This window comes from Chinchilla lanigera, unplaced genomic scaffold (assembly GCF_000276665.1).
Source record: "Chinchilla lanigera isolate Chin_1 unplaced genomic scaffold, ChiLan1.0 scaffold00080, whole genome shotgun sequence".
NCBI classification, from domain to species: Eukaryota; Metazoa; Chordata; class Mammalia; order Rodentia; family Chinchillidae; genus Chinchilla; species Chinchilla lanigera.
Window position 1 is genome coordinate 10359584 of NW_004955481.1, and position 12498 is coordinate 10372081.

At 42.9% G+C, this 12498-nt stretch overlaps 1 protein-coding gene across 2 annotated transcripts; it reads right to left on the bottom strand.

Annotated features, from left to right (window-relative positions):
• Positions 1–298: 298 nt before the first annotated feature.
• On the bottom strand, positions 299–4258 carry LOC102023698 (C-C motif chemokine 23). 2 transcript variants are annotated; one of them, XM_005402899.2, is made up of 4 exons: positions 4044–4258; positions 1576–1638; positions 993–1104; positions 299–567 (listed from the first exon to the last, which is right to left on the bottom strand). In XM_005402899.2, the coding sequence occupies exons 1-4, from the start codon at positions 4117–4119 to the stop codon at positions 444–446; spliced, it is 375 nt and encodes a 124-aa protein (XP_005402956.1). In that variant the 5' UTR covers positions 4120–4258; the 3' UTR covers positions 299–443. The 2 variants fall into 2 exon arrangements, with proteins under 2 accessions (XP_005402956.1, XP_013358789.1); XM_013503335.1 differs by having other exon boundaries at positions 993–1107; positions 4044–4257.
• Between the last annotated feature and the right edge of the window lie 8240 nt (positions 4259–12498).

The window sequence follows — 12498 nt, forward strand, 5'->3', positions numbered from 1 at the left end:
TGGGTTAGGACAGAGGTGAATTCATTCTATCTGTAATATCTCTCTGGTTTGTCTTAAGCTAATATCAGTGAATCAGGGACATTTCTGGGTCTGGTTATAAATACCACATACCAGTGTAATGAGTATAAAGATGAGTATATCAATTTACCCATTTATATGAATAGGGTGTGCTAACCAATTGCACCTCTGGAGCTCCATTTATCCATTTATATTTTGCTGGGAAACTATGCAGAGAAAAAACAATTAGGTTATTCTGGGGGCAATCATGCAGTTACAAATCAAGATGGCTACAGGAACATCCATGCAGATACTGTTTATTGACCCACTTTAAAAAGAAGAATAAGTATTGTTTTTTAAAAAACAATTGAAGCCAGGAAAGTCCCAGAAGGTAGTTGGGGCAACAAAGCTGAAGGTAAGGTGGCTGGTAATTTTTGTTCTATGTCCTAGGCAAGTTGTAGTGTCTGCAGGTTATTGCGCGGTGGGGTCCTAGTGAGGATTGACATGCAATACTGAACTCTCTCATCTCTAGGGTCGGCACAGACACGTTGTCCGTTTTTGGTGATGAAGCTGGAAGAGGAGGAGGAGAATGATTACAAAGTGAAGTGTCCTCTGCAATGGCGACAAGGAGCCCCATCCTCCCTGCCCCTCAGCGTCCCCACTAACACAGCCTGTCCTTTCCATTCTCTGCAGAAGGCAGCGCAGGGCCAGTCTCCTCTGGGAGACCCTCTCTCAGCCTGCAGGACTCCCTGGCCACCCATGGGTGTGTCCTTGGGCAACCTTCTGCCTGCTCTCTCCTTCCTGCCCCCGTTTTCCTCTTCTTCACTAGAAATGTGTCATCTCTGATGCCCTGCAGGCTTCTAGTAAGGACACAAGTTTCCCCGTACCCTGGCGGGATCCAAGGATGGGACTTTTGGGGACACCTGTAGAGCAGTTTCTCCCATCAAGAGCATGCAGGCTCCCTGCAACCCAGGGTGGGTGAGTTTGGTACTTACATGACTCCTGGCTGGGGGCACCCACCGCTTGTCTCAAAATAACTTCTCATGAGTTTACACCGGATAGTTCGTGACGTGTAGGAGAAGCAGCAGTCAGCAGGACGGTGAATGCCTACTGGTAGAGAAAGGGCCATTTAAAAGGCCAAGGCTTTTCCCTCAAGAGTCCAGTGGTGGGTACTATGAAAGGTACTATGAAGAAGGCCCAGGACTCAGAAGAGATGCTTGCTCCCCTTGGCCAGCACTTGCTGCCATCTTCTTGCTTCGGACCCTTGCCAGGGTTGAGCGATGTACCTGAGGGCACCTGAGATGGGCCCCAGCAGTGCCAGAAGCATTTCTTCAGGGGGTGAAGACATCTGCAGACACCTGCACGCATCAGGAAGCACCCTCTGCTCCAAGGTCAGCCAGGTGGGAATAGAGAAGGTATGTTTGGAGGAGATACCAATCTCCTCTCCTGATCTTCCCTGGAGATTTGAACCACCCTTAGGATGCTTTTGTTCTCCCCCTGTTGGGAGGGGAGATGAAGCTATAGTGCAGATCTATACCACTTACTGCATTTAAATATATATCATGTCTGGTCACTTACAGTAATGAAATCTTGAATCATCAGTTCGATGGCTTAATCTCAGGCGTTCTGTAATCTTTGAATCTGGAAGAAACAGACAGCATGGAGAGAGCAACGATGAGGAGGTCACATGTTCTCAGTGTCTTCACTCACCCTGTTCTCTGCATCCTTAGCCCAAGGAAGAGACTGATGCTGGATCAGTGTTACCTCTCTGGCCCTAGGCTGCCTCTAGGTCCATTTTCCCAGTGAGTGCCCTGGGATTTCTCAGGGACCTTTTAAAAATGTTTGAGACCTGAAAGTTTTCAACTGATGCTGAAATACTAAAAGCAAACTGCAGTGTAACCGAGGTAAGCTAAATATCTACATAATGTGATACAGTCTGCAGTTCTTCCCCACACACTTCTGGACTCTGCAGACCTCTGAAAATAGCAAGTTTTTCCTCACCTTGTATGTTTGCCTACTACATTTTAGTTACCTATTTTCCCATTGATGGCCATGTAGGGTGCATCTACCTTTCGCTTATTGTGAGTAATCTACTATAGACATGGGTATGCTAAAATGTTTTCATCTGCCTTCTTCCAACTCTGATGAGATCAGGTGCATTCAGGGTGGTATGGCCACAGGTTGCTTTCAATTCTATTGGGTATTACCCAGAAGTGTAATTGCTGGATATCATAATAACTTTTCAAAACTCTGCATTCCAAAATTCATGTAGCTGCAAAGATTTTGCATAAATTGTAGAGCTACATTGTGATAATTAGGCAAATGCAACTAAACTTTTTTCCTCTCTCCCTCCCACCTTCCTTTCCTCCCACACTCCCTTCTTCCTTCCTGTCCTCCCTTCTTCCCTCCCTCCCTCTCTTCCTTTCTTTCTTCCTTCCTTCCTTCTTCCCTTCCTTCCTTCTTTCTACCTTCCTACCTTCCCTCCTTCCTTTTCTCCAATTTTCTAATTTAAAGTTAATTCCATAACTGACTATCACAGAATAAAGGTCGCTTTCAAATTATTATTTACATATCATATAAAACATATAAAGTAATAAATTTGGCAATAAGAATTCAACTATCAACATTGTCCAGCAATTGCTTTTTATTGTTCTTAGCTCATTTTCTCTGTACAGTGAGCTTTTCAGATCTGGGGGTTCCACATCTGTGGAGTTAGCCAGTTATGAATTTAAAATAGTCTTTGAAAAAGCTATATCAGTACTGAACATGGAAAGACTTCTTTTTATTCTTTCCATTATTTTTTTTTTTCATTATTAGGGATTGAAGCCAGGGCCTTCACACTGAGCTAAATCCCCAGTCTGTTTTCTATATTTTATTTTGAGACAGAATTTTGCTAAGTTGCCTAAACTGGATTCAAACTTGTGATTCTCTTGCCTAAGTGTCCCAAAGTGCTGGGATTATAGGCATGCATCACCAAGCTCAGCTTCACTATCTTTTTAACCATACAGCATAACAGCTATTTACTAGAATTACATTGTTTTAGGTACTACAAGTAAGCCAGAGATTATCTGAAGTACAGGGAGAGTGTACACCCCTGTACACTCACATGTGAGCACCCATAGTTTTTGTTATCTATGGGGTTTGAAACCATTCTTCCAAGGACACCAAGGGATGCTGTGCTTACATGTGAATTCTAGTTACTGAAGCATGTGGATGTACTATACGATGCTTAATATGACCTGGGTGGACTTGCATAAAGGAAAAAAAAATCCTTAAATTTCCTTGTCTTTCCATAACTACTTCCAAAGTATCTTCTATCCTAATTCCACTGCTTAGTAGTTGTATGATCTTAAATGTTATCTCATGTTTCTAGGCTTCTATTTTTTCATTTATAAAACTAAAATAGTGTCTAAAACTATAAAATTACTGATGTCCCACTGTTTTTCCTTTACAAATATGGGTAATTCAAGCTGTTTAACGTATCTACTGTACAGAGTTGTTAGGAGGAATAAATCTGTTAACATCTCTAAAGCATCTGGAGCAGTGCCTGCCCTATGTCCAGGAAATATTAGCTATGTATTTGTTAAATGAAAATTGGAATGACTAGGTGACTTTGGGTAAGTCATTTCCCTGTGTGGTCCTACTACTTCCTTTCCAAAATGACAGATTTACATTTGGCTGTGTATAAGCATTCTAGCATTATAGAATTCTATGCTTCTTTTTAAAAATTTAAAATTGTAGTAAAGTATAATTTGATCTAGCACTTAGTAGTCTTATGTCAGCAAAGGGAACATATCAAGTAATTCTGATAATGAAAAAGAAAATAATTATTTCCCCACGTGAGATCAACATCTGTGTGCAGTTCTTCCTAAGAAACAAAGGCTGCACAGGGAGCCAGGTATATACCCTGCTGTTGCTTTCAAGTAAGCTCCATAGCCATGTCTGGGACAGAGAGTAGCTGGGGTACAATGGTGCCTCTCTTCATCTCCTCCCCTGACTGAGATACTGTGGTCTTGGCCACCAGTGAGAAGACTCATTTGACTCACCAGGAATGATGCTGGCCTGGGATCCAAGGGCAGCAGCAATGATGATGAGGAAAGAGAGGGCAGCCATGGAGATCATTATCCTCGCTGTGGGCAGGCAGAGCTGGCCTGAGGAATCTTGGGCTCCCTGCTCCCTGACTTCTTGGTATTTATAAGGTGAAGATCAGGAAGTCTCGGAGCAGAGGTCAAAATGCTATTCTTCGGCTACATACTAGTCAACCCACTATTGCTAAAAGAAGGAACAAGGCTGAGAACACAACAGGAAGTGGAGGGCCAGGAGTGCAACAGGAAGTGAGTGTAAAGATGACTTGGACTGTCCTTATGGTGTTCCCTAACTGTCCTAACGTATACTGGAAAAGACAGTAAATATTTTAAGACAGATCCTTTCTTATAGGAGATTCATTAATCCTCTGAGTTGGAAGCGTCCTCCCAACCCCCAGGACTAAACCACCTTCCAGTTCTTTGTAGCCTATAAATGCAGGATCCATCAGAGAGAGCAGTAACTTGTAAGCCTGGTCATGTGATTACCCTCAGTGTCTGGAGATATGTGTGACTCCTCCCTGTGTCTCACACCCCTACTTCATTAATGAGTACTTTTCGTTCTACCGTCAGAAACATACAGACTTATTCCTTGAAAGAAAAACCTCAGTTTCTTCTCTATGTTGTCACTCTCAGTATTTCCCTTCTGACATTATCTACTTGCAGTTAGCAGAAACCCCAGGCCCTTTAGTCTATAGTCTTCCTCCATCTCAGGTTTCAGTCCTAAGTAGTGGGTTCTCAGGTTGCCCACAACTTCTGTCTGAATTGGATACAAATCTCAAGATTCCATGACCCTCATTTCACAAGTGATGTTTTGCTAGAACAGCTCATAGAATTGAGGAAAATAATTCACTAGTTATACTAGCAGTTTATTACAAAGACTGCAACTCAGAAACAGCCAGACTGAACGGTGTTACTGATCAGTCCAAACTTAAAAGTTACAAAAGTTACAAAGACTTTATTTGGGGTCTTCCGTCCTTTGGGAGTTGTCCTTGAGTAACTTTTGCTTGCCCTCCCTTCGACCTTCTGAAAGGTTGTTTTTCCTCCCTAATCTTTGAGCAAGAATTGTATCCCCTCCTTTTTGTCCAGCATTCTAAATTCTAAAGAGAAACCTTACCCAAATGGTTGCAATGTTTACGGCTAAATAATCTTTCTTTAGATTTACACAACCGGGGAACACCTGGTGACCTGCAGATAACATCAGAGACCCCTCCTTGGTTTTTTAATCCTGTATATCAACCAACACAAAATGTGTAAATTGCTATGAGATTTAACTTGCAGAAAAGTACTGTTGTCTGTCTAGAAGAACTACAGGAACAAGCTCCAGGAGATTGAATTCTATTTCAGTGTTCTAGTGAAGAAATTAAAAGAGGACATTGCCCTAGGTGATGAAGATCCCATTCAGTATCTATACATCCTGGCCTGTTCCTCTTTTCCCTCCCTATAAAAGTCCTGTTATGGTTTGGATCTTAAATATCTCCCAGAAGCTCCTGCTTTGAAGGCTTCATCCCTAGTTGGCGGTGCAATTGCAAGGTGATGGAAACTTTAGGAGGGAGTCTTGGAGGAAAATGTGGGTCACTAAGGGTACATCTTGTCCCTAGCCTTTTCTGCCATGCCCTTCTGTCATGATCTTCTGCTTTACTGCAGGTCCAGAAACAATGAAGCCACTGACCATGGACTGAAACCCTTGAAAACATGAACCCAGATCTTTCTTTCTTTAAATTGATTTTTCTCAGGTCTTCAGTCACAGGGATGGAAAACTGACTCACACGGATTCATTGTGCTGTGAGTCCCCCAGTACGAAGCTTTGAGGATGACAGCTTCTCCACATCACCCAAGGTTCTAGTCCAGTAACATTAGGAGTTGTGGTCTGGAAACACAGATTCAGACAGCTCTAACTTGGTGTTCTGCAAAAGGCAAGGAAAATGAGAAGTTACGTTGAGTAAGCAATGTTGACTTATTACAAGGCAGGAAAAATTCCTTTGTGGGGAAATGTCTGTTGGCATTGAGAAGAGGGTACTACGTGATGGGAGCTATGTGACCAAATAAGGAAAATAATGTACAGACTTAGTAAAAAAGTTCATAAAGCAAAAGCCTGATAAGTTTTGATATGAATGGTAAGTCTCTGGGCATAATGTCCTTATTTGTTGCAGCTGCCTGTAGTTAGAAGGTCACTCGTGTTCACGTTCTTAGGCAGAGTTGGAGTTGTACACAGGTCCTTCTCCCTTGATGGCCTTCTGACTCCACTTTGAAGCTCTTTCAATATTGTTTTTAATCATAATTTTTCCTTCATTTTCACATTGCATAAGACAAGGTCTGGGGAAAGGGCATGCAGCTTCTTTGCCCTCTCCAGATGTGCCACTCACCTGATACCTCCACTTGTTCTGCAATGCAGAAGTGCCCCAAACCCCTCCTCCTTTCGGAAGTGTTTGGAGGCTTTCTAACAAGTATAATTGATTAAATTATTGACTGTTGGTGATCAAATCCGTTACCAGGCCATCTCCTTTCCCTGAAACTTAGTGGGGGTGAATCTGAAAATTCCAACTCCCTAATGGTTGGTTCTTTGGTAACCACCCTTCACCCTTAGGGGCTTTTCAAAATCACCTCATTAACATAAACTCAAGTCTGGTTTTAAAAAGCTTATTATGAATCACAACATTCCCTTCACCTTTTTTGCCTCATCACTTGGGAAATTTCAAGCATTTCTAGAGCTCTGTGTCAGGAACGAGGGATAAAGATATCATACTCCTGACCGCCTCACTCTTTCTACCTGGCCTAACCCACCCTTGTCTCTCACCAGGACTATTGCAAAAGCCTCTCAACTTGTTTCCTTGCTTCTCCACTTGTCCTCTTTATTCTGAACGCTACAGTCACAGCAATCCTGTTTAAGTTAGATCAAGTCACTCCTGTGCAGAACCCTCCACTGACTTAATCTCACTCAGTGGAAAGCCCTGTCCTTATAACAAGCTGTAAGCCTTGGGTATCCGGTCCCTATTTGCTCTGTTTTTACATCCTACTACTGTTTCCCTCATTCACTGTGCTTCAGTTATGAAAGTTGTCTTCAGCCTGTGGCTTTTCATTTCCTCTGCCTGATTGCTTTGCTTTCAACTGTCAGCACTCTATCTAAAATAAGAGTACCTCTACCCAAGTATCTGAAAAAAATCATATCTTCTCACATGTGCTTAACATTATCTAACATACTAGATAAGTCATCCCTAAACCCTTTAATGTCCATCTCTCCATCTAGAACATATGCTGCATGGGAGCATTGTGCAGTACTATCCCCCTAGTGTCTAGCACATAGTAGGTCCTTATTTTAGCCTACAGTCTCCTGAACTTAGGTGCATGAAAACTCTTAGGTGCACTTAGTTTATTTGGGAAGTGCTCCTGGGGACTGGACCCATTAGGGGAATTGGTACTTGACTCTGCTTGGATTTTTTTTTTTTGGAAGAGACTTATGAAGTACATCTCAGAATGTTTTGCCTGAGAAGTAAAGGGGAAGCATTTACCTCTTGTTTCTATTCCTGTAGCATTTAAAAATAAGCCACAGATTCTTTGACAATCTTCCCACTGAGCCGTGGAGTTTATGTCCTCTCCCCTCGAAGTTATAATCACATGAACTCTACAGCTAGTTCACGAAAAGTCCTGAAGCTTCAACCCTGATCAATGAAATGCTCAGTTCCGGAGCCCTGGTCTGCCAGAGGAAGAGGCTGAGTAGCTTGAGGCTCCTGGAATATGAGGGAACCCAAGCCACATGCATGTGTCTTGGTTGATATTTCCATATGAGCAGCATAGCCTTCAAATTATCCCAGCCTAGGTGCTAGATAGAACAATAAGGAAGACTCTGGATCTGCACTGTCAAAAATTACAACAACTACATGCGGCTACTGAGCACTGTAGGTGGACTAAACTAAACCATGACGCACTGAAAGTGTTAACTACACACTAGATTTCAAAGATTTAGTACCACCCCCCACTCAATAAGTTTTTGTACTGATCATTTGTTGAAAAGAAAAAAACTGGGGGTACACTGAGTTAAATAAAATATATTATTAAATTAATTTCATTTTTAAAAACTTTTTAGAGATAAGTGGAAAATTCAGAATTATATATGCGAATTGCATTATATTTCTATGGGTTATCACCAGTCTAGATGATTCCAGCCTACAGCCATCTTAGTGACTTCTGGCTATTTGTGTTTTAATGGAGGCCCCATGGAACAGAGACCAGCCATTCCTGCTGTGGTGGATTAACTAGAGGTCAGCTTGTAACACCCAACTGAACTGAATTAGTGTGGTTCTCCATGTGGAAGGCCCACCTGAGGATTGTTGCCAACAGCATAAAAGGAGAACTGGAGGGGAAGATGGTGGTGTTGATTCCCCTGGAGAAGCGTGTTGCATTGGTTTTCCTGATATGAACTCAGCTGTTCTCATTGTCAGAGGAGCTTGGGTCCTTGCTGTCAGTGAGGATGGCTGTGGTTTACTTCAAGGGAGCTTTGGTCTCACCTTGAGCATTGCTTCCTGGCTCCAGTGCAGATCCCTCAGCCTACTGGCATAGATCCTTCATCCCACTGGCACAGGCTTTCTAGCTTCCACCACCTCTGGGCCTTCCCAGCCTAGATCCTTGATACAGACTTGCATGAGATGTTATGGGCTGTAGGCCTCCATTTGGACTCATGGGGGACATTGCCATGGGCTCTAGGTCTTCACTGTACTCATGTCGGACATGGCCATGGGATCTAGGCCCTCAGCTGGATTCTTTGGATCTGTACTGCATGGGCAGATCTGCATTTAACTTTTTGGGTGAATATTACAAAATATTCCTATAAATTATGTGTCCTGTATTAAATCTATTTCCTTGCAAACCCTGACTATAACACCTCCTATGCCTGTATCAGCTTCTGACCCATCAACTGTATAAGCCTAGTTGTAAAATAGTTATTTGATACCACTACATATTGGGTGGTTTGTAGATAGATATGGGTAATGGACCATGGATCTTAATTTCTTCACACTACTGGTCTTGTTCATGCAGGTGTATTGAGTGTATTCTTATAGTTGTTTTACATTTCAGCATCAGAGCAGGAGGGGAGAGTTATAAAATACAGACTGAGGTAAGACAGGTGCTTATCTCATTCTAGGAAACTGAGCGACTGAAGCACTGGCAAAGGCAAAGGGTAGGATCAAAAGGATGTGAAGTGGTACACAGTTACAGTCCACCCTTGTTTTCCTCTGATGCAGTTTATTGTGTCCAATCCATCCAAATGCCTCTTTTAAATCAATTGCATGTCAGCTTCAATGGAACCTGGACTACATACTACAGTACATCTCCACTGCCCTTACCCTCCCCAGCAATCAAGACCTCCCATTCCACAGAGCCTCATGTTATGGGGGAGAACACCACACACAGACCACTGGGAATCCTGGCTACTGGGGACGTAACATCACACAGTACTCTGTGTTTTAGGACAGGTCTTAACTCTGAAATCTGTTGGCTTCTTAGCCAAGTTATTAACATTCCAATACTATTTTGGCCTGGTTGTTTCTGAGTTATCACTCAGGAAAAAGCACATGGTAATATTGGTTGGTTCCATATGCCCACTGACTTACAACATTTGCTGTAAAATGGATTCCTTTGTTTGAGCTAGTGTTGTGCAAATACCGTACCTGATCAGGCATCCTCCTTATAGCCAGTATGTCTCCTTGAGGAAGATGGGTAAGTGCCATACTGAGACTCAACATCTCCTCTGCAGCTGGCAGGTGGTATTCACAGGACAACAGTGACAATAGCTAAAGTGGCCTTGGTGAAAGAGAAGCCCATGGTGTGGGACCCTGCATATTTTTCATCCTTACCACAAGAGCCTTCAGCTCACAGTCCTGCTGTACTGACACTGCTGAGGGCAAGAGGGGAGGCAGCTGACATCCACAGGGCAAGTCACTGTATCCATATGCTTCTTCTTTCCTGTGTTCTCCACTGACGCCCAAGCCTGTTTAGTCATGAGAGCTTGTGTAGTACTTCCAGGCTGCCCATGCTAGAGCACTGAGCAGGTTCCTGTAGGTTGCTTGTATCTCAGCATCAGAGACTCCCTGATCAGGAAAACTGGGGCATGCATGACAGATAAGGTAAAGGAGCAGTTGGATTGTACCTCCAAGGAGCTGGACAAAGTCTATGCACAAATGGCTGCTATAGTGGTGGCTGGAGTAAGACAGAGGTGAATGGAATGGAAGTGATACACTGAGGAGTGTGCTGTAAAACAGAACACACATTTGTTTAGTAAAAGAAAAAATGCAAAAACAAATGTCTGACCGTACAACTTATTGCCATTTCCTCAACACAGAAAACATCATGTGCTTAGTCTTTTGTTGCGTCTCTGTTTCCTCTTATCACCAGTCATTCTTAGTGACATTTAAGAGTCAGATCAGCTCTGATTGTTACTTAGCTTGGCTGTGCTCACTTTGGTAGCACATGTAGTTGTTACTTAGCTTGGCATAAGCAATGGAGTCCCCTGTGCTACTCTCCAAGGATCTCCCAGCCTCAGACGTCTTGCAAGGCTATTAATAACAAATGCAATGCTCACTGAGTGCTGTCCATTTTCCGGAAACTGTGTTATGGGCCTTGTAGACATTATTTTACAACTCTTGTATGAGGTATTTACTGTAATTGGTTCGCAATATTGCCCAGCACACCCCACAACCTCTGCCCTTTCAGAAACACCAAATATCCTGTCAACTTGGGGTGCAAACACAGCTCTTAACCACATCCCATGATGTAGGATTGAATAGCATGTTTATCATACTGAGATACCCTATAATATTACATAAAAGCATAGGATAAGAGTGCACACAGTTGAGTAGAATGTCCTTACCTTGAGGGAGCCTACCCTATTTCTCAGCCAGACACAGTCTATGGAAATTATCCACTGTTCCTGTAAGTTTCATCTCTCACTCCTTCCTTTTTGATTTGTCCATGTGCTGGGCATCTGTGACCTAACTGATCACAAGGCCTCAGCATGTATAGCTGTCCTCAGAGAAAAGGGGTCTGACACTATGGTCCTTCCTGCATCAGTTGCAGTATCTTAAATTTCCCAGTGAGCCCATTGCAGATGTTGCCTGACTTTATCTGATGGACTAGGATTGCGCCGAGGCCAAAGTCACCTGTGAAGGGTGGGGTGGGGCAAGAGTCAAGCCAGCTGGTTCTGAGGTGACTTAGCAGAAACTCTGCTCATGGGGCATTACCCAGATCAAACTGTGGCAAAGCAGCCCAATAAACTTTTTAGTTGTGAAGTAAAAATGCCTGGTGAGCAAAGAAGTGTCCTCGAGCTCAGATTATTGTGCCAAACAAAGATGACGAGGGAGTTTCTCCTCCGTCAGGCCAGCTGCACATCCTATTGGGAAAGGCAGTCATGCACATGGTTGGAAGCCTTCTTTACCAATAAGTAAAGAGCCTGCCTGGGCCCCGTGGGGCTTATTGCCTAATGTGGGTGAATCTTTCTCTGCTCCACACTCACTGTGTTCTTTTGTTCTTACTCATCGGTGTCGTGTGACACTTGACCAACCAAAGTGTGTCCTTTACTATTGGAGAGAGGAGAGATCATTGTCCTCCATTGTCTGGGGGATGTAGCCTGCTAGCGATGGGGAACCACTGCTCCCGTATCCTCCCCTGGCTCTTCTTTGTGTGAGTGAAGTGCTGTTCCATTCAGTCTGCTGTAATTCATATCTTATCTCTTGGTAATACCAACAGCTGTAAACCAGGTAGTGGGTTGATAGCCTGAAACTGCTTTTCCAACCGCAACTAAGATCTTGTGCATTAAAGAGCTCATATCACACACACACACACATTTATGAGGGAGCACAAAGGCACCTCTGTCTCTTGGCATATGGCACTCAGGGATGATACATCATGACTCATACTTGGAACATTTACTTTTGCAATAAGCACTGTTGGTGCTTCAAAGAAAAATGCCTCTCCATCTCTGTTGTCTCATGACTTTCAGATGAAACACACCTCAGCCTGAATGCCCCTGCCACATGGGAGAAAGACACTCCTCTGAGCTCCACGGAGAATGTGAACCCCAGAAATGTTTGGCATCTTGGGAAGATGAGCCAATTAACCTGGCAAAATCTGACTCTTATGCGATGTATTCTTGGAAATGAAGCATTGTTCTTGGAATGAATGAAACCAATGTATTCTTGGAAATGAAGCGCTTATTTTTTTTTTTCGCTGTTTTATTTATTTATTTATTTATTTTTTTAATTTTAGAAATAAAAGGAGGAAAATACTAACAGATCGACAACGTTTTACAAAATAGCAAAGAAACAGTACAGACATTACAGAGTTACAAACAGAGTGGTAGGGAATTAACAATGCTTATTGTATTACATATTGATATCTTCAATGTAGTTTCTCATGAAAACACATA

Excerpts from the sequence above, each read along its gene's own strand:
- LOC102023698 (XM_013503335.1), bottom strand. The coding sequence starts at position 4,119 with ATGATCTCCATGGCTGCCCTCTCTTTCCTCATCATCATTGCTGCTGCC. Across the intron at positions 1,639-4,043 it reads CCAGGCCAGCATCATTCCTG|ATTCAAAGATTACAGAACGC; the intron begins GTGAGTCAAATG and ends TGTTTCTTCCAG. Across the intron at positions 568-992 it reads TGCCCCCAGCCAGGAGTCAT|CTTCATCACCAAAAACGGAC; the intron begins GTAAGTACCAAA and ends CTCCTCTTCCAG.